General features: G+C 35.7%; 1 protein-coding gene across 1 annotated transcript in view; it reads right to left on the reverse strand.

Annotated features, from left to right (window-relative positions):
* The window catches only part of Anxa10 (annexin A10), a 90,352-nt gene extending 68,974 nt beyond the window's left edge, over positions 1-21,378 (reverse strand). The window contains exon 1 of the mRNA XM_008824945.1: positions 21,296-21,378. Within this exon, the coding sequence (XP_008823167.1) occupies positions 21,296-21,313 (18 nt within the window). The 5' untranslated portion in view covers positions 21,314-21,378. The remainder of the gene's footprint in view (positions 1-21,295) is intronic.
* Positions 21,379-21,787: the final 409 nt, after the last annotated feature.

Here is a 21,787-nt window from a genome sequence, read left to right on the forward strand (position 1 = left end):
AGAAGCTTTTCACTACAGCTTTAACATATTCAGTAACACACTCCAGAGCAACAGTACATCTCTTTCACAAGTGGGTGCAAGTTTCTAGGTTCACAGTTGAATTAATATAGTTATATATTATTGAACTCAGTATAAGCCCTGTAAGACATAAAATTGGATGAGTTTTTAACCTTTAAAAAAGATCTCAAATACTTATATTGATTCTTTTGAGAATTTCATAAAATATACTTTGATCAGACCCATCCCTCTTTCCTCCCCTTCACTCTTTCCGGATCCATCTCCACCTCCCTACCTCCCAAATCTGATGTCCACTTTTGTTTCCCACAATCCATTCCTTTCCAATCTATGTGGCCCATATACACGAGTGTGTGGGGTCATCCAGCAGAGTGTAATCAACCTACCAGGGGCCAAGCCCTTAAAGAAAATTGACTTTCTGCTGCCCAGAAACCATCCACTGTCCAAAGTTTCTCAGTTAACGGTGGGCACTTGTGTACTCCTTCCCCCTCTATGCTAGAATGTTGAGTGCCTTGATCTTGTGCAGGTCTTGTGCATGCAACCATGGTGTCATGAGTTCATAAATTCAGTGGTTGTGTCATGTTTAGAAGACATTATTTTGCTATGGTTCTCCACACCATTAACCTCTAGGTCTTGCAATATTTCCACCCTCTTTTCTGCCATGGTCCCTGAACCTGAAATAGATGTCTCATTTATAGTGGAGCACTCCACAGATAGATTTTCCGCCCTTTGACCAGTTGTTAGTATCTGTGTTAACCATTGTCCACTATACAAAGAAATTTTTCTGATGAGGTCTGAGAGCTGCACCAATCTGTAAGAATTTAGAGGGCAGTTTGATAATACGTCCATTTAGCAAAATAATAGTAGTAGGTCAACCCCTGATCATGAGTTCTTGATCAGACTTCTAGTGCCAGTCTTGGATTTTCTCTTGTGGAGCAGGCCTTACATTCAATCAGAAGGTAGTTGGTTACCCCCACAATATTTATGCAACTATTGCACCAGTGGGTATATTTTGCCATGCAAGTCATTATTATAGTTCAGGGATTTCACAGCATACCATCTTCCAGTACTGCACTATAGGAGCTAGCCATTAGGGAAGAAGCTGCCTGGTCAGTACTGACTTGATTTCTCCATGTCCTGTTGCCAATGTGTGTTTTACCTTCAGCAGTAGTGTCATCAAGTTCTGGTGGGCAGCCAAGAGCAATGGCAACAGAACATATTTTGAGGAAGAGTCTAATTTTAAAAAATTAAAAATTAAAAAAATAAAAAGAATACCTATAAAGGTGTCCTTAAATATTTTGATGTTTTTAGAATCATTTTATACTGTCCAATCCAAAAATACATGTATATATGTATCCTTTTAAGTAAATCTCTAAGAATCTCTTACATAGATAAATGGCTTTCAAGGAGAAATCTCCTCTAGTACAAAAAATATTCTGCAATGTTTCAAAAATCTGCCTTCAAATGAAATACAAGTTAGGTTCTCAGTAATGTAAAAACAGTTCACTCTTCCTTAGTATGATTTATTAGTACAGACAGGACACTGGTGAGATCTGGGATTTCCCACTGTTTTTGGAGAACAATCACATTATGATCACGTCTCATGCAGATTGGCCTCCAAGGAATTTTCAAGGGCTGAAAGTACATTATAAATCAGTGTTCAGCACTTGCAGAGTTACAATAGTAGCTGCCTCAGGATGGAAAGCACAGGGATGGGACCTCTCAACAGGAGAAGGAATATCTGACATTCTGCACACTCATTTCAGCTGAAAAGGTGGAAATGTTTATGCTTTTATTTAATCTTTTGACAGCATGTTGTTTAGTATCTGTATTATTTACTTTTCTGTTTATGTGATAAAATACCATGACTTAATGCAATTTAAGGAAGGGTTTATTTTGATTTACATTTTCAGAGGGTTGAAAGTCCACCACAGCAGGGAAGGCAAGGGGAGACAGTAAGAGCAGGAAGCTGGCTGATTACATTTTCATCCACACACAGGAAGCAGAGAGAGAAAACAGGAAGCAGGGCAAGGCTACAGCCCCTCAAAGCCTACCCCAGGGACACACGTCTTCCATCATGGCTTTGACCACCTAAAGATTTCATAACCATCTCAAACAGCACCACCAATTGGGGACCAAGTTTCCAAACACTTAATATTATGGAGGACATTTCTCATTCAAGTCAGTTATTCTATATGAATAACTAGTATTAGCCTTTAATGTAACCTTCAAACTATAGTGGAAATTTATTTGTTAACTTTTTAGAACTTCTGATGGTTACATATCAAACAATTATAAGTAAAACAGACTGTAAAGCAGCCCCGTTTGTTAAAGTCAGTAAAACTCTCAGGCATATTGAATTTAGTAAATTCAGTAGCAGAGACACTGAAAGTGCCAGTTATTTTCTTGAGAAGGGTCTGGAATAATAATTTTTGTGATTTTTCTATTATTTTGGTGACAAAGGAAGATGTCATAAATGTCACATCTCTTGTGTTTGGGTCCATGAACAGTATAATCATGAGGGAGCTGCAAATATAATTTGCAAAAGAGGGATAGACTCCAAAGTAAGTCTGCGTCTTTGACCTTTATTCATACTCATCATGAGTGTTTATTTTGAAAAATATTTGTTTCCTGTACCACTTTGTGGATTATGTTCCATCCCAATTTCAAAACCTAGTTCAAACTTCGCCAATTCTATGACATCTTTTTAGAATTTTATCAAGTAGTACTTTTCACTGCATCTCTATTTTATTTGGTCTTCTATTTTTATTTGTCTTTATCTTGAAAATTCAAATGTTCAGAGGGCAAGTGCTTTTTCTTCTTGTTTTCCAGGCATCTAATGCCTACCTTAAATAAAATGTGGACTCAAAAATTTTCATAATTATAAAAAATGTTCATGTGACACAATGGAATCCTTGGTTTACCAATAGGCTTTTTTAAAAAATTCATTATATGGGGCTGGAGAGATGACTCAGGGGTTAAGAGCACTGACTGCTCTTGCAGGGGACCCGGGTTCTACTCTCATCACTCACATGGCGGCTAACAACTGCCCATTACTCCAGTTTCAGGGGATCTGATGCCCCTTTCTGAACTCTGTGGCATTGCATGACATGGGTGCAATCACATACATGCAGACAGTGCACTTATACACATAAAATAAAAATAAAATACTTTTTAAAAATTTATTATTTCATATAAGCAGGCTATCCTTTAAATATTTTCCCCTGAATTCCCTTGACCATCATCTCAGCGGTACTGAGAGACTGATACTATTAATCTTATTCGTATGTGAAGAGCATACTATGCTAAGTTGCTTAAGAGTTGCTTAATACAAGTAGTGTATTATGAAGCTAACACCTAGATCTAAATCCAAACTTCATGGTTAGTGCTCTTTCCATTGTAGCTGCACTTATGAAATAAAACAACACATTCTCTCAAGGAAGTTTTCTTATTTTTTCATGAGACAATATATTTCCATTTCCACAGATCTCTGTAGGTAAAATAAAATTCTATATGCAAAGCCTCTTTTATTTAATTATACATTTTTTTTCTTTATTTAAGGCAATATTTACTTCTCAACTGGAATAATTTAACCCTCTGGTTATATTTAGCAATGTCTGAAGATTTTTTATGGTTGTTTTTTATTAATTAATTATTTTTTAAATTGAGCTTTTAAAATTTCATGCGCTATTTCCCACTCTTATTTTTACATATTTAAAGAGAAAGTAGCTCTCTCTCTCTCTCTCTCTCTCTCTCTCTCTCTCTCTCTGTGTGTGTGTGTGTGTGTGTGTGTGTATTGGGAAAGATCAGAAAGATCAAAAATAAAAATGGATAAATAAATTGAGTATTAGGCATTTAAAATGTATGTTGTCAACCCAACCACTGGAAATTTATTTATTTGCAGAATCCTAATGGAAACCCCTCTGTTGTCATGAACTCCCAGCTGTGGTTGGTTGCAGTTAGTTTTTCTTGATGACAGTTTGGATACATGAATGAATCAGGTTGTGTCATTGCAGGATTACCCAGAGTCAAGGAGTCACAGCCTGGCAGCTCTCATTTGAAAAGTACATGTAAATGTTCTCTGGTGTGTCTTACTTTCTTCCTTATCTCTGGTGTTAAAAATATATTAAATTCTTTTAATAAACTCTACTTTTAGTTCAAAAAAAAAAAAAAAAAAACAGAATCATAACATGCTTGGACTGGCTGGATGCCACTTAAACTAATAAATCCCAGGAAACAGAAAAGTAACTGTGAGCAAGAGAGACATTAACTTTTCTTTTTTTAAGCTATATTACTGATCCTGTGTTTGCTTTTTATGGTCCATTATGGTACTGGTTTTGTTATCTATTAAGTTACATAATTCTCTCTCTCTCTCTCTCTCTCTCTCTCTCTCTCTCTCTCTCTCTGTAAGGTGGGGAAAGAAGCTGGGATAGATTTTCTCAGATTCTTAGAACTTCTAAAGGTGTTGATCTACAGAGGAGTATCTAATACACTTCCTTCTATTTAACATTCCAAAAAATGATAACGAGAAACTTACCTAAATTTAATAGTCAAAGAAGTAAGACACACAAAAAGGAAACACTCAAAGCCTCTGATGTGGTAAATATATTGAGAGTTGTAAATTCTCTTTCCTCCTCCTGAATGTTTCTAGAAGGCTGCCTGCTCGGGTGTTCTGACAATGGGAAACCTGAGCTGGCATAGCTTGTGCTGCTATTTAACCTGTTAGCCTGTGACTTCTTTCTTTTTAAATAGAGTATCTCAGTTCCCGTTGTCTCTTGTACTAAGTGACTCGCAGTCCCCAGCTGATATATACTGCACTATTAGACGCTATTAGGCGTGTGAAAGACCGACACACAGAAATCTCTACTTCCTTCTCTCCTGGGTCTGGGACATGCAATATCTACATTAGGGGCTGTCAGGACTAAACTGCTGCCCCAGTGTTAAGGAAGTAGTTCAGACCATGTCACCTGCACTGACCAGTTTCAGTCTGTGGTACTCCGTTTGAAAGCAGTTTGCCTTTTCTTCAAGTAGGGGGATGATGGAAGTTCACTAGCTTCCCTCATACAACCACCCGCAAGCACAAGCTCCTTAAAGGAAATACAACAAAACTGTCAGAGACTGATATTTCTTTAGAAAGCTGATTCAGGGGTAGGGCATTATTCTTCAAGGCAGACTCCTGGGGTACAGCAGCAGAACCCATGGAGCCTGACCCACTCCTCTACAAGGTGGAGGATGTAGCCTCACAGTTTAGGACTGAAACATAAAGGATTCTGGAGAACAGAGGACAACTTGTGTTTAGATCTTCAGGGTTGAAAAATAGCAACGAAGTGTCTGGTTTATAATTTGTGTGTAACTTTTCCTAGCTCAGTTAGGGTGGATATGTGGACCCTGGAAAACATGGCTGACTCTGGCCTCCTGCTTACTGAAGCAGATATGCCCCGGGTACTTGTCAATTGGGCATACTAAGCACACCTACTAATATGATGGTGACTGCAGCTGGGTGTGATGGTGCAAACATTTAATCCCAGCAGAGGCAGGTGGATCTCTATGAGATTGAGGTTGGCCTAGTCTACATAGTGAGTTCTAGGCTAGCTGTGGCTACAGGGAGATCCTGTCTCAACTATATGGTCTTAAATACCCAAAAGGAAAGTATAACCAAAGAGTAAAGTCATCAGTATATTTCTTTAAGAGTTCAAGGAATTACACTTCCCAGACATTAGGCTTAAGTCTATAAAAAAGTTATTTAGGGAGCTGGAGAGATGTTTCAGTGGTTAAGAGCACTGACTGCTCTTGCAGGGGATCCAGGTTTGATTCCCAGCACCCACATCGTGGCTATGAATCTTCCTTAACTCCAGTTCCAGGGGAATCCGGAGCCCTCTTCTGATCTCCACGGCATTGAACAACACGGTGCACTCACATAAATGCAGGCAATACCCTTGTGCACATAAAATAAAAAGAATAAATAAAATATTAAAAATAGTGTTTTTTTAAAAGTTATTTAGGCAATTCTCATTGATGATTTTGTTCCATACCAGAAAGTGCTGCTCAGATGTAAGCCTTCAAATCTTGGTCTCTAATATTGTAGTGCCCACCTATAGCTAAGGGAGACAACCAGTTATTGTTTTAAAATGATGGATAAATTTGTTTTCTCCCCCTATCTAGAAGACTTTGAGAGGGAACTGACACTGATTCTAACCACTCCAACAGCTATCAAAACACCTGAAAGCAAATCCTGAATCCATTACTCTAGAGTCCAGCCTTGGAAGACAGAAGAAAAATGAGGAGGAACCCAACAGAGGGATGCTTTTGGAAGCCCTAAGTCCTTGTCAGGAAATTCCAATGAACTCTCATATGAGCATTTGAAAATTGCCCTGTTCTGACTTTTTTTCTAGTTCCCTAGCTAGAACTTGTAATGCTAATTACTCTTGCCTTTACTCCTCCTTCACATCTCCTAGTCACAATTCAAAGACTTTCTTTTCCTCCTTGAGATAAGAGTTATACAATTTGGGAGTCTTTTAGATAGACCCACTGAAGGGGTACTCCAATTGCCTCACCCGGTGTCCCTGTTCAGCATGGAAGATGTCAGAGCAGTCTGTAACCCCTTCAGAGGATGGTATGATTTGGCAGTTAGGGTAGAAAGACCCCAAGGAAAAGTGGCCAGTTTCTTGGCTAAAACTCACAGTGTCCTTGGGCCTCTTAGCAACCTACTCCACTCCAAAGGCTAAAAATTTCAAAAATGTTTGGGAGCTTTTGTCTAATCCTTAAAAGGTTTTAGGGTTACCTCTTCATAAGGGGGAATGTTAGAGTAGCCAAAAGCCCCATAAAAAATAAATCAAAGAAGAAGAAAGAGTACATGAAGTTATCAGAAAAAAAGTGATGGGGAGATATGGGAGGAGGTGGAGGGGATGGAGTGGGCATATATTTGATGAAAACATCTTATATGCATGTATGAAATTCTCAATAAATTTTTTTTTTAAATTTTAAAAAGTATTTTTATTTTATGTGTATGAGTGTATTGCCTGCATGTATGTGAGTGCACCAGTGTTGTGCAATGCCATGGATGTCAGAAGAGGGCATTGGATTCACCTGGAACTGGAGTTAAGGATGGTTCGTAGCTGCCATGTGGGTGCTGGGACTTGAAACTGGGTCCTCTGCAAGAGCAGTCAGTGTTCTTAACTGCTGACCCATCTCTCCATCCCCCAAACTTTCATTTTCTTTAAGAAGATTTTTTAGGAAGACAGAGTCCCTGGATTAAGATTTTACTATTTAATTTTGGTTTAAAAAGACAGTATAACTTCAGCTTATAGCTGAGTTCTTATAGAGAAAATACTTATAATTATTTAATCAAAATAAAATTTAACCATGAGATGTCTATTAGTGCTAGCATAGCTAGTGATTTTAAGACAGGAGTAATCACATTATCTTTGAAATTGACACAGAAGTCTGTATAGATAAGATCCAATTATTAAATGAGTGGATGTAAAGGCCTTATAACTTAGTAGTTAGATGTCGAGAGTTTTAAGAGAGCAGAGGACATTTGATTTTATCTACCTAGCTTCTTACAATTAAGATGCAAAGTGTTTTAGCTGATGTGATTTTACTATTTTAGGAAACAATTTCCAGGAAGATGTAATTGAATGTAACTTTAACTTAATAGAAGACTACTAAACCTAACCTAATTAGAGTAAAATAGAAAACTTAAATTCTACTTACCCTTCAAAGTGCACGATATCTAATTTCTAATCCCTGGAACTTGTGAATGTTATTTTACTCAAAATGGGCTTTTCAAATCCCATTAAATCAATAAATGTTCTTAAGCCTTGAGATGGAACGGCTACCTTTGAATTACCTGAATAAGTCATAAATATAATTCCCCATCGCTTCCTAAGATAGTCACAGGGAGATTTGATTACAGAGTCAGGCAGTAAGATAGTGGAAGCAAGAGGCTGTGCTGCTGGATCTGAATGTGAAGGAAAGGAACATGCCAGGAATATCGGTAACTTCTTGAAGCTGGGGAAGGCAAGGAAACCATTTCTTTTGTAGAGTCTCCAGAAGAAACAAGTCCTGCTGACATCTTAACTTTAACAGAGTGAAATTATTTCCAAATTTCGAGACCTCTAGAACTTGAACAGTATGAAGTTATGAGAGCTTAAATTGTAGCGTTTGTGACTCTATGTTACAGAAGCATGGCAAACTAATAGATAGACTTCAAAACTATTGCCTCTACGTATCCACCAATCCTAAAGTCTTATGTCACAAGCTTATCCAGTCCCAAATAGGTCTTTTACAACTTCACTAAAAGTTTTCTAGACATCTGGAATGACAGAATGATGGAAGGAAATCAATGAAAAAGTAAATATAGAAAAAGATAATAAAAATGTCTTTAGAAAAATGTAAATAATTTCATATTTGTGAATATTAATGTAAAGATCAAGATCAAAGTTAAAATTTGCAACACAGCACTTAGACAAACTTAGATCACTTAGAAATGAAGTTAACTGACATGAAAATTCTTTTCCTTAATATTAAAAGTTGAGAAGGCACTTGATCCCTTCCATATTAGAGAGGAAAGATGTTGGATGTCTAAGTGATTAAGAGCACTAACTGCTCTTCCAGAGGACATGAGTTTGGTTCCCAGAACCCACATGACAATTAATACCTGTCCATAATCTTAGTTCCAGGGAACTGGTATCCTTTTCTGGCCCTCACAAGCACTGTACACACATGGCACACTTCCATGTAAGCAATGCACTTATACACATAAAATAAAAAAAAATTAATGGGGGCTGGAGAGATGGCTCAGAACACTGGTTGTTCTTGCAGAAGACCCAGGTTCCTATCCCAGCACCCACATGGCAGCTAACAACTGTCCATAACTCCAGTTCCAGGGGATCCGACAGCCTCTTCTGTCCTCCGCTGGCATTGCATGACAAGGGTGCACTTCCTGACACACAGGCAATACACACATACACATAAAATTTAAAAAAATTAAATGAAATAAAAGAGAAAGGGAAAGAAAAAGATATTCATATATCCTATTTAATAAATAATTCTTGAGAGTAAATCCAACCAAGTGAACGTTGAATTAATGGCAGGAATAAAGGAAAGAAAATAAATAGTTCAATGTTAATCATGTCTTACTCCAAAAATAATAATCAATACTTACAGATTTCCACTCTATATCAAGATTTGTGCTAACTAATCATGTCACCTTATGCTATGGTTTAAATGAAGTATATGACCTTTTTCTCCAAAGGTCATGTTGCATTTAATCATGATGATGGCATTGGGCAGCAGGGCTCTCTAGGGGGCAAGCAGGATTAGGTTCACTTCGAAAAGGGTCTGGAGGAGGAAGCCTTGCTTCTTTTTTTTGCCTTTCTACTTCTGCAGTGTGAAGGCCTAGCACTCATCTGTAGATAAAATCAATGTTCAAGGTATCATCTTGGAAGTAGAGCCTGGCTATTCGTCAGACAGGGGGCTGCTAGGATCTTGATCTTAGCATTTCCAGCATCTAAAAGTATGTTCTCGAAGAACAAATTCCCATTCTGTATATTACCCAGTCCAGTGTCTTTTGTTAGAACCACACATGATAGAAAAAGGCTATTTGCTGTTTGTTTAATTCCTAGGTATGAAACAAGCAAATACAGTAATAAATTAGATCAATATTATTGCCAGATAGAAAGAAACTGAGATGCTGGGAGGCTAATTTCTGTTGCTAAGCATGAAACTAATTAGTAGCATGTTATTGCAATTACAGCATTTGAGCTAGCATCAAACCCAGATCTGTCTGTTTCTAAAGCTCATGCTGTAAATTGTCAGACTGACTCCTTTCTGTATGCAGTAGAAATAGAGTGGGCATGTGTTCAATCAGTAGCAACCTAGTGGAATAATCTCGACATTTTATTTTATAATCTGTCCTATCTTTAGCTTTATAAGATAGGAGTTAAAGCTTATGTTGATATTTTCTCATCTTTGAAGATAAATATCATGGGATGGATCTAAAAGTGTTTCATAGCTTTTCTTATGGATGGTCTCATATTTAATGTCATTGGATTATTCATTAGTACTATATATTTAAAAATAGTTTAAGTAGCATTTAAATCTAATGAATATATCCATGTCATAGATAAAATAATGTGCAAAGACATTTTATGAGTCACAATGTTCTAGAATAAAGGTGGCACTACGATTTCTACTATTTGTGCAGTTACTGTGCAATTTAAATAACCCCTTTATTTCTTTATCTAATATAATGTTATCAACAAAGCTGCATAAAGTAAGTGTTCCTATTTCAAAATAGTATATAGGAAAACCAATGATTCAATGTTTATACATAGCCACTGGTTTAATATTTGCTAAACCAGAACAAGAGCATGGTGACTTTAAGCCCAGTGTTCTACAGGATAGTCAACATGTCTCCCTTTGTTGATTATGATTCTCATATTTAAGAAAAATAGCATTGATGAATAGGATGGGTATTAGTAAAGAGGGCATCCTTACTTTGTTTATGGTCTATGGTAGACTGGAACAGAAAAAGGGGATGGGACAATGTCCTTGATATTACAATTTTAAGCATGTTGGATCTTGGGCTTTTACAGTTGTCTTTTACTAGGTTAAAGAATTTGGCTTCTCTTTCAAGTCTATCAAGAATTTTTAACATTACTAGTGTTAAGCTTGTCAAATGCTTGCATTATATTTTGAAGGCCATACGTCATTTCTTTTTAAATTTGTTAACATGTTAATTGTACTGATTGGCTTTTGAATGTTGAACCAACCTTGTTCTATTGGGATACACCCCAACTGACTTTTCTACATTCTTTTTATATATCGCTGCATTGAATTTTTTTTAGGTTAGGTATATTTGCATCTGTATTCACAATGATTTTATTCTTCATCTTTCTTTTCTTGTGATGTAGATTTGCTTTCAGCACTGGTATAATCCAGTTCTAGCTAAATGAGTCAGAGAGTGTGCTCACTGATGAAAAGCAGATCACCAGAATAGCCTGATGTCTGTTAAGAAAACCGAATTCACAGTTAGAAATCTTTCAGTAAGAAAAATGCCAGGTCTATGTAATTTCACTCAAGGTTGCTTTTGCAATGAAGAAATACTGCTATTTTTATGGACTTTAATCTAGAAAAATAAGACACTTTCCTACATGTTCTAATCAACACTGAAAATAGTGGGTTTTAACGGAAGGCTATAAAGCTGAGTGAAAAGAAACTAAACAACATACTTGTCTTGATGAAATTGTTGCTCAAATGAAAATGGCCTAGTGAATTCAAAACTACAGGTATGGCTGGGTTGGGGAAAGAAGTAAACAGATTTCAGATACTGATACTCACAGTTTTTGGTGTCCGGGAAAGAAGTTAAAAAAAATGGGAAGACTTAAATAGTGGCATTGATTCTATTAGAGGTATTAGAATGAATATAGATGACAAATGACCAGGAACAATGATAGGTACATACATAGTGACACACATTTGTACATATGCACAGACAAATATAATTATATGCAGATGAATTGATTGTATATTCGCATAGTTCTTTGCCTTGTCTTGGAAATGATCCTAAAACAGTAATATCCTGGTAACAATGAGTATACTTAATGTCTGGATACTGATTTTCAGGTGTCAGCATTCAGCTAAACCTTAGAAAAAGTTAATTTGTTGGCTAATATGGGGAGAAATACAAGATAAGTTTGCTGCATCTTGTAGTTGTAGTAGGAAGAGAAGGTCTACAATGTAAAAATGTCAAAATAAAGTCAACTTGGATGTGTGTGCAATAGTCCGAGATGCATCAATCTACAATACTGATAGCTACTCGTACGTTGTAACCCAAGTTTGAGATGAATGGTTTCTCACTGTTACAGTATCAGTACGTCAATAATCAGCATTGGTTGGACCTGTATGCCTTCCTCAAAAATCTCTTATTTATAAACGTTGAAAGGACAAGAGAAAAAGACCATTCTACCAAAAATAAGCCTCCAAATAAGCTCCAGTAAGGATGCTGAAATTGGTGAAAGGAAGTTTAAAAATAAACACGAGCATTCAACATCTTTAAGGTATTTATTCCCAAATGCATGAGAAACTCATTCTACCTTTGTAGTGTGGAAACCTATACACTGTCTTAACAGGTTCAACATAGGTAAGTGATTGTCTTCATGAATGAGGGCTTGAGCCCTCTGACAAAATGTGTTGGATGGGGTACACTGCATCCATGTTACTCTTCTAATCAGTGTACATGTAGAACCTAATGTAGAAAAGCATCAGACAATCCAAAATTGAAGGACATCTTACACATAACGAATACTTTTAGTGTGAAGAGAAAAATTGAGAAATTATCAGAGATCATGAGAAATTAGGAAACATGGTTGCTAAAGGCAAAATGGCGTCACATTAGTTTCTGGCACAGGAAAACAAAATAAAATTAACAGAAACTTGACAATCCAAATCATATGATGATTTAGTTAATAGCCCTATGTATATGTTACCATTCTTCTCAGGACTTCAGTAGGCTCTGTAAAATATACACATTAGGGAGAAAGGGAAATTGGAAATTTATTTTTTATGACTTGTGGATGAGTGTAAATATTTCTAAAAAGAAAAATTTAAAAAGTACTTAGTTTTGGGGCTGGAGAGTTGGCTCAGTGGTTAAGAGCCCCGACTGCTCTTGCAGAGGACCCAGGGCCCATTCCCAGTACCCACATGGGCTACGAACAGTCCTCAACTCCAGTTCCAGGGGAATCCAAAGCCCTTTTCTGACCTCTTGCAGCATTGCATGACACAGGTGCACTCACATACATGCAGGTAATATACTTATACACATAAAATAAAAAAATAATAAATAAAATCTTTTAAAAAGTACTTTTCTATCCACTTTCAAAAATCCAAAAATTGGAGACTATTAATCAGAAATTAGTATGTTGGTCTGAATTTATCTTCCAACAGTGACGTGTCAACAGGATGCAGTAAGCCCCACAGCTGGAGGAGTAAGATACAGTATCAAACATGGGAAAAATGAATAATGAGGTGTGGCAAGAAGGAGGCGGGCACTAACTGTTTTGAACTCTTCTTTGAAGAATGAGCCACACAAAGGCGAAAAACAGAGGACAGGTAAAGTAGAGCAATGTGTATGGGGGGACTTCCAGAGGGAGCAAGGCTGTGTGTAGAAAGTCAATGCCAATCAGATAACCACAGCCGTGTGGAAATATCCTGCCTCACACATTGCCACAGGGAAGTGACAGAAGACTCCATGGGTGTGTTTCTGTAGTGAATTTGTTTTCTTCCCGAGGAGAGGCATGAATGTTCTTGCATATCAAAATGGGATGAGGGAAGAATAAAAATTTCCAATAAAACTAAATTTAAGTGTTTTTCTATCCACATTCTTGTCTCTAGCAGAAAAAAATATCTGCATTAAAATATGACTGTGATCACAGTTACCTAGGTTTTTAAAATTTGATATACCATTTGAGCACATTGCTGAGTTTGCTACACCTATCCTATTAATTCCTATATCAAATTAGAGATGGCATGAATTTTTCTGTGGCTATTTTCTCAACAAAGAAAAAGAACTATGAAAGAAAAGAAACAAGGGCTGGGAGACAAATATTAATCCTAGTATGTATAATGTCTGGGATGAAAGAGAATCAGAACCATAAAGGACTGGGATAACAAAGAGTTCTATTGACTCTTAAACTGTGATAGTTTCAGTTGTGACTTTTGTTTTATACACACACACACACACACACACACACACACACACAGACAACACATATCTCCATAATGTACCCACTAGTTCTTCTAGCACTGAGGGTTCGTGGATCTGAGCCCTTGTTGCTGTGAAGGGACCACTGTATTCACAATAAATATTTGCTTTTCTGTATTTGAGCTGCACAGCTGATTAAACATCTAGAAGTCAGCACAGTGGCAAACCAAAGGTACACAGAGGGTGCCTGTGGACGCAGGTACCAGCAGCTCTGCCTTTCTCCACCTTTGACTGTTTTTTTTACCCTTTAAAATAGTGGCGTTTTTGAGACTGAAAGCTAAAGAAAGCCTAGATGAGCATCTACATACATTTAGTATCTCTTGAGAGTTCAGCAATAATCCAGATCACCATTACACTGATGGCAATAAGAATGCCCCAGCTACAAAATACAATATGATTCACATATTTCTTTCAAACCATTACTAACACAATGCTACACACATGTGTCTTCTGGAGTTAAAGTGCTTTCCCTTTTCATAACCTGCTCAAGACAACTACATGGGTCTCAATCCTGGGTTATTTAAAAATAAAATAGCACAAATGTTTTAATTAACACACAAGATGATAAAATTCACTAGGCATCCTGTTGTTTTATTACAAGTTGCCACAATACAGAGATGAAAAGCTGATCTAAAGTAGTTGTGAGCGAAATTGATTCCCACTTTATCCAAAACAGTGGGGGCTTTAAACATATAATCCTGTGTACAAATTACTTTTATGTTTTGTACATGATACTTGTCACGGTCTATTAATTTTTTTATTTCCTTCTGGCATAATTAACCAGAATGTCTGAAGGACTTAGATAAATCTATAATTGAGAATGTGTTCCTAACTATGAATTTTGATATGTGTGACATTGGGCCACCAAAATAGGCCCTAAAGATTTTACAGCTTTTATTTCTCCTTAGAGGAGAAGTGCATATTTACAAGCTGAAATAAAATTAAAATTTTTTAGTTTTTGAGAACTTCACATGAGTATTGTCTTTATATTGTTTTTACCCTGCCAAGCCCTCTTCCAACTCCTCCCATGCCCCCTACTCCCTCACAATGTCCTGTTTTCTACTTTATTATTGTTACATACACATCACACACATTTATCATTTATAAATAAACATATATATGTACATTTACACATTAACACACACGTATATCTGTAATGGACTAATTTGGTGGTGCTCACGTGTACCTGTGTTTAGGGTTGCTCACTCAGGACTACTCTCAGGAAGCTAGTCCCTGGAAAAATCTGATTGTCCCTCCCTCAGCATCCATTGGTTGCCTGTAGTTCTTCATCTTGAAGTGGAACCCTGTGAAATTTTCCCCATCTAAAGTAGTTTGTTCAACGTTGTTTGCAGATCTTGTTAGACTTCCACACTGTGGTGATTTCACTCGTCTAGGTTCCCTATCATGTCTTGTCTCTTTGGCTCTTCTGACCCCTCTTTTGCAATGTTGCCTGAGCCTTAGGTGCAGAAGTTGTATCGTAGATATGACATGTAGGTCTGGGCATCTCACAGTCACTTACTGTCTGTGTTTGACCAGTTTTGGAACTTGTGTTGCAAGAAGTAGCTTCTTTGATGAGTGGTGAGAGCTATACTTATCTGGGAGCACAAGGGCACCTATGTAGAATATAGTAAGAAATTACGTTGGTCTAGGAAAGTGACCTTAGTAGGCTCCTGGCTAATATTTATGAATCATTGAAGACATTTGAAAAGAGACTCAGGCTTTAGGACTGACAGCATGAACTTCAAATTAGTTTTTAAAATTCCTATAATTTCTTTCTTTTTGGTGAGTCACCTTGAGCTACTCTTGATTATAAGGAATTTCTGCTGATAGAAAATTGCATGGTACATAATAGGTTGGGTTTTGTTCTGTGAGGCCACACTATGAAATGAAAGATCAGTGAGTAAGGTCCTGTAATGAACTCCTTCTCTCTGTGTTTTCCACTCCACCTAATTACAGAAATGTATGACTCATTAAGGTAACCATGACTCTTCTTGATCAAACATGATTTTTCAGAGCTTTTATCTTACAATTTAATGGTTTTTAAACATTCATGATTTGTGGCAATCTAATTATTTCTTCTCTGTATAATTTTTTAACTGGGTTGATTAATTAGGACAAACGAAATGACAATGTAGTTAAACATCTTTTCTTTTCGCTTTGCAAGCAGCAGGTGCATTTTAAAATTCACAATGATTAAAATGAAAAACTAACTTTTATATGAGCACAATATATCAATTTTAATGGTGGAAATATGATTTCAAAATAATTTTCCAAAGAGCTTTACTGGGAGACTAACATTCTGAAACAAAAATAGTCTATCTGGTTTATATGGAAATATTAGAATTTCAGAGAAGACTGTCTATGTTGACATTGTTTTTTACCAAGAGATTTGAATAAATCCCATGTAAAAGCACATGGGAAAATACAAATGATTCTAGAAATTTAAATTCTTATTTTTCTTCTTACTAGTATAAATATTCTAAAAACTTTCATGCTGAGGCCGAATGCTTTTTCAATTCTCTTTAATGATTTTACAATGTAGCTCAGCTGTTTAATTTTTGAGTGATAACTGTCCCTTCAGTCAATGGAATTTATGTTCCAGAGGGCAAAGTGTTTGATGATCTCATTCACTACTGAAATTGCAGTACCTAAAAGTGGTTACAAGAGTGGAACCAGAAAGACCAAGTAGTGACAGAGCATAAAACTTTGTGGGTAATGGCTATGTCAGTGTAAGAGAAAGAAAAAGCCATCCCTGCCTTCAAGTTACTCATTTTCTACGTCTATCTATGCATCTACCTATCATCTATTCATTCTCTCTGGCACTAATAAGATGATGGAGATTTCACTCTCTGGAAACATAGTTGATTATGTGTATGAAGCACAGGTGCTATTGATTAATATATAAATCTAAGAAGGACCTTGCACACATATGAAAATTAAATCGATGGGTTTTAATGGTATGGCTGAACAGTAAGAAATGGGAGCATTGTAAGGATTTATCCCTGGAATACTCCCAAGGAGCCAACACATCACCAGGTAAAATAAAAAGAACTGTGTGCACACAGTATTCAGACAGATGGAGGGCACTGCTTTTCTTAAAAGGAACAGTTTAGGCATTTCGTGGGAGAAAGCCAATGAGAGAGGATTTAGAGTGATTTGAGGGAAGAGAAGTGAATGCATGTATTTGAGAAGTTTTTCTAGAAAAGAAATTGGTAGTATTTGGAAAAGCGGTTATATGAAACTCTTGTTTTAGAAAATCTATTATAAACACTATGCTAACTTTAAGAGAAAAAATATAATTCTACTCAGGGAATTTGTTTGTTTTCTTACTTGTTTGTTTTTGAAACAGGATCTTCCTATAGCTCCAGCTGGCCTGGAACTCGCTATGTAGACTAGGCTGGCCTCAGTTTCCCAGAGATCCACCTGCCCTACCTCTCAAGAACTGAGATTAAAAGTATACACCACCACACTTGGCCACTCAAGGAACTTTAAATGTTACTCAGATTTACTTCAAAAATTTGATAATTTTAATTATACATACATACGATCATTAGTAATAAAACAAGTTTAACTCTTAAAAAAAGCAAATATTTGTGTTGTTGAAAGTCAAAACGTTTGAGTTAGGAAACTTGGATTCATGCTTTGGTACTGCAATTCAATAAAGCACAAGAGTAGTGCACTTTTGATGGATGTTTTTTTCATGTCCAGGTACTCTTCTTAGTGATTCATCAAATGTTGACTAATTCTCAATAGACCCTTATAAGAGAGGTTCTGTCTTTTGAGACAAGGTCTCATGTGGGTCAGACTGGCTTAGAATTCACTATGTAGCAGAAGATGATCTTGAACTCACGATCCTCCGGCTTATCCTCCCCAGTGCTGAGGTTGCAGGCATGCAGCATGCTGAGGTTGCAGGCATGCAGCACTACACCCAACTCCTGTCCTCTTAAAAGAGAAATTGAGATGCAAAAAACAATTCTCCTTAGTCACATGGATCCTACATGGTAAGGCTGGCCTTTGACTGAATGTTTAATTGTTAGTCTCATGTTTTTCCAGTACAGGATATTTTCTTTGAAGAATATAATAGCATGCTTATATTTCACTTCAAAGAAAAAGTTACTGTGTTTAATTTGTTCATTCCAATACTTATGAGTTTCACTAAGGCTTCAGTAAGGTTTGAAGCCATAACCAACATGATTCCGAGCTTTTGTTGAATTAAATGTGTAAAGTTCAAACAATGTAGTCTTGTGATAGTGAAAAGTAATCTAAAGTATGAATAACCTTTTAATAATATTTGCTCAGTAAGTCATGTTGCAGATAAGCAATCAAGAGTTAGATATCTCGGGGGACCATTTTTCTCCCAGGAATTCCATTCTAAGGCAAAGTTCTGCTTTGAAAATAATCTTGCCTTATCAACAACTTTTACTGTCAGCTGATGTCTCAGCCTGCATTCACTTGCAGATAACATACTTTGAATTTGTCTCTGATTTATGGTATGCCTTTCTTTTCTACATGTAGTTCGTTGCTTCAAAATCAATTAATTTGGTCTATCCTACTTGGGCCTAAATGCCCTCCATCGCATTGCCATTAGTAGACATTACCTTTTGTTACTGAACTTTATGTTACTTTAAGTCATTTTGAGGCATACTTAGAAATATGAAAAACGTTGGAAAAATACTACTTTTTAAAAATATCTTAATTGAATTCATAAAGAATATTTTCATTGCCTGACATATTTATGTCTGTAATTCCAATTAGTTAGGAGGCTGAGGCAAGAAGGTCTCAAGTTTGAGGCCAGGCTGGGAAATTTAGTAAGACCCTCTTTCAGAATAAAATAAAATAAGTGGAAGGGATATGGCTTAGTAATCCAGGGTTCATTCTCTAGAGCCACAAGAAATATAAAGGTCAATCAATCAATCAACCAATCAACTCTTTGCTTTGTATCATCAAGCAGGAAATTGTGTAATCATACTTCCTCTATGTCTGTCCCCACATCTCCACTCCTATACAAATGATTTTTGAGTTACACAAGAAACTCTATCATTTCATAGCTTTTAAGTAATGTCTCTGAATCTCCATATTTTCATCTATGAAATGGGGATGTCAATACTTCCCTTGAAGATAGTGAGGTCTAAAATCAATGTAGGTAAAAATCACTGAGCAGAATACCTAGTAGCTTCCAAAAGAACTTCAAAAACTCTAGTATGTTCATTTCAATTCTATAAGAGTTTGGTATGAATATTATATTATACATAGCTGTTATTGTAACATAGCAGCTTTCTTCAGTAGATTCTCAAGAAATAATAATTTCTCAACTTTCTGTGCACAAATAATGCTATTTTAAATATAGGATAGGAAATATACATATTTGATGTTAATGTGCTTTTAATATAAAAATTTGACTATGATTTGACTATGAATTTGATTATGACTATGATTAATATTTTTCCATTCAGTAAATATGACAGATATATGAAAAAGTATCAGTATGAATGGAATGGAATAGAATTTAAATGAATTGATGGGTATCATCACACAAATAGATATATGAATAAAATCATATTCTAGCAAATCAGCTGGGACTGTTTGGAAACAAGATATGACAAAGTCAGCAGACAATGTTCCTAGAACAATCAGAACAATATATTTGGAAGAAAACCATCTGTCTTAACAGATGAGGTTGAATTTCATGGATCTAGGAATGCCTGGGTTTGAATCTTGTCTTAAGTTTTTTTTTTTTTGAAATTCTGTAGTACTATTTCCTTCATCCTTCCTGAGTCATGATTTATGTCTGACTAATTAATAGGTCAATAAGATTTCAGCTTTACAGTAGTTGATTAACTTTTTAATAGACATCTTGCACTGGAGCAAATAAATAAAATACATATATTATACCAAAGCCAAGCTTAACTTTTGAATATAATATATTTAAATTATTTTCATTATTTGGAGACAACTAATTCTTAACTTCTAGAAATAATTTAAATATATTGCACATTTATCATAGAAATGTAATTGCTTTTCTATTGCTCTTGTTCCTTGATGGATCTACATTTATCTCATCTTTATTTTGGAACTACATTAATGTGTTACTCTTTGCCCCTTAATAGTGGCAATATGCGTATATCAATCATGTATGATCTCATGTAATATATACAAATCAAAGATACAGCCAAGTCAGTACTCATCTACATTATTAATTAGGGACTGTCTTGCCTATCGGAGTGCCTATCTTTTGCTTGAGGACACCCAACATGAAATGGAGAATGGATAATGAACTTAAGATTAAATATTGGCCACCATAACATCAATCCCTGACTACTTGGGCCATAAACCGAAGATAGGAAATTGGGTTACAATACAATAACATCTATGATACAGAAAACCATTTTACTTATAATACGATATATATGATTCTCATCTTCAGTACAGCTAAACAAAATTCTTATCTTCATTTTTCTTTACTTACTCTACAAGTAATGAAAATTAATTATATTAAATTAGATTTAATAATCTAAATGATAAAAATACTGTTTTTCTTTGGATAAAATGCTATAAATAATATTTTCCAATAGCTTTAGTCAAATAAAAAGGAAGAAAATTATAGGTTTTTGAAATTTAAACCATTTATATTTTTAGTTTAAGTTACCTGGCACCATAGCCAGCATTATTTTTTGTTTTTACATGCATTCTGGGGATTGAAGTCAGGTCCTCACATTTGCAAGGCAAGGACTTTACTGACTGAGCCATCTCCCCAGCCCTGCAAGTCTTTTCTAGTGGGAGAAAATGATTGAGATGTTAAACCAAAAGTAATAGAAAGTAGCTATGTTTGATGTCTTCATTCAGTGCTTAGCTTGAAAAATGAAATAAATAATATTTCTAGCAATTAAAAATGTGCTAATGAGTAAACAAAAGTATTTTATTTTGCCAAACTTTAAATAAATAATGTCATGATTTTTTGCATGAAACTTTTCTAGAAAGCCTATTTTTATAATGATTTAAAATAATCATTATCAATACACATTCTGATTTATATAAAATTACCATGACCATATGAATGGGATATTTTTTTCAGGTGTCCTTAGAAAACTCTTTTTTTATATCTTCAAAAATTAGCTCAGTAGCAGAGGAGCTGAAGTAACTCATATAAGAAAAACTGGAATGACTAAATTATATTACTTAAATTTAACAGATTTTCATTCAAAATGAAAAGTTGCCATCAGCATTATTTTAATTTCTTATATTAAGAAGCAAACATGGAGACCAATCCTTAGCATAACTAGCCGTAATTATGAGTTGGACAACATACAAAAGTAGAAACAATTTGTTATTTAAAATAATACATTAGTATGGATTTAAGGCTTAATAATATTCACTCCATTTAATAGTTATAGTGAACATTAGCTAGTTAAAATTTTAATGAATACAAATTAAAACCAATATTTCCTCTTCAAAATACCGAGTAACTCAAATTGCAAAAGACTGGAAAGTTTTTATGGAAACAATTGATGTACTCACATATTCCCCACTAAACATTTTGAAGAGTAGCGAATAAGTTCAGGGTAGATGACGAGAATTTCAGTAAGTGACCCACTGCACAGCAGTGCTTTGCTCTGAGTCAACAAAGAGCTGAATTCACTGAAGTGCCAAGTGTAAATGCGTCTACTTGGTCAACTCAATATCTCAGGCAAGACTACGTAGGGGCAAATCAGGTTCAGCATGACTCATGACACAGTATTTATACTTGGCTATCAATCATAGGTAAATAGGCAGAATTATTGCACAGAACAAATAGAACCACCAGCCCAACCCCTGCTTATGCATTCATTCAAGAAACATATATTAGCCGAATAATGAAAGAAGTGTAACCTTTTGAGAAAGCTGATGACTCATGGAAAAAGTAAGCTGGTTAACCACAGAGTTAATGGTCTGTTTTATGATTAATTATTATTAACACCCAGACTCTTCGAGCTGCTCTAGCCTTAAGTTCATATTTCTTAGTAGCTAAGT

The sequence above is a fragment of the Nannospalax galili genome, unplaced genomic scaffold (genome assembly GCF_000622305.1).
Source record: "Nannospalax galili isolate Female #2095 unplaced genomic scaffold, S.galili_v1.0 scaffold109, whole genome shotgun sequence".
Taxonomy (NCBI): Eukaryota; Metazoa; Chordata; class Mammalia; order Rodentia; family Spalacidae; genus Nannospalax; species Nannospalax galili.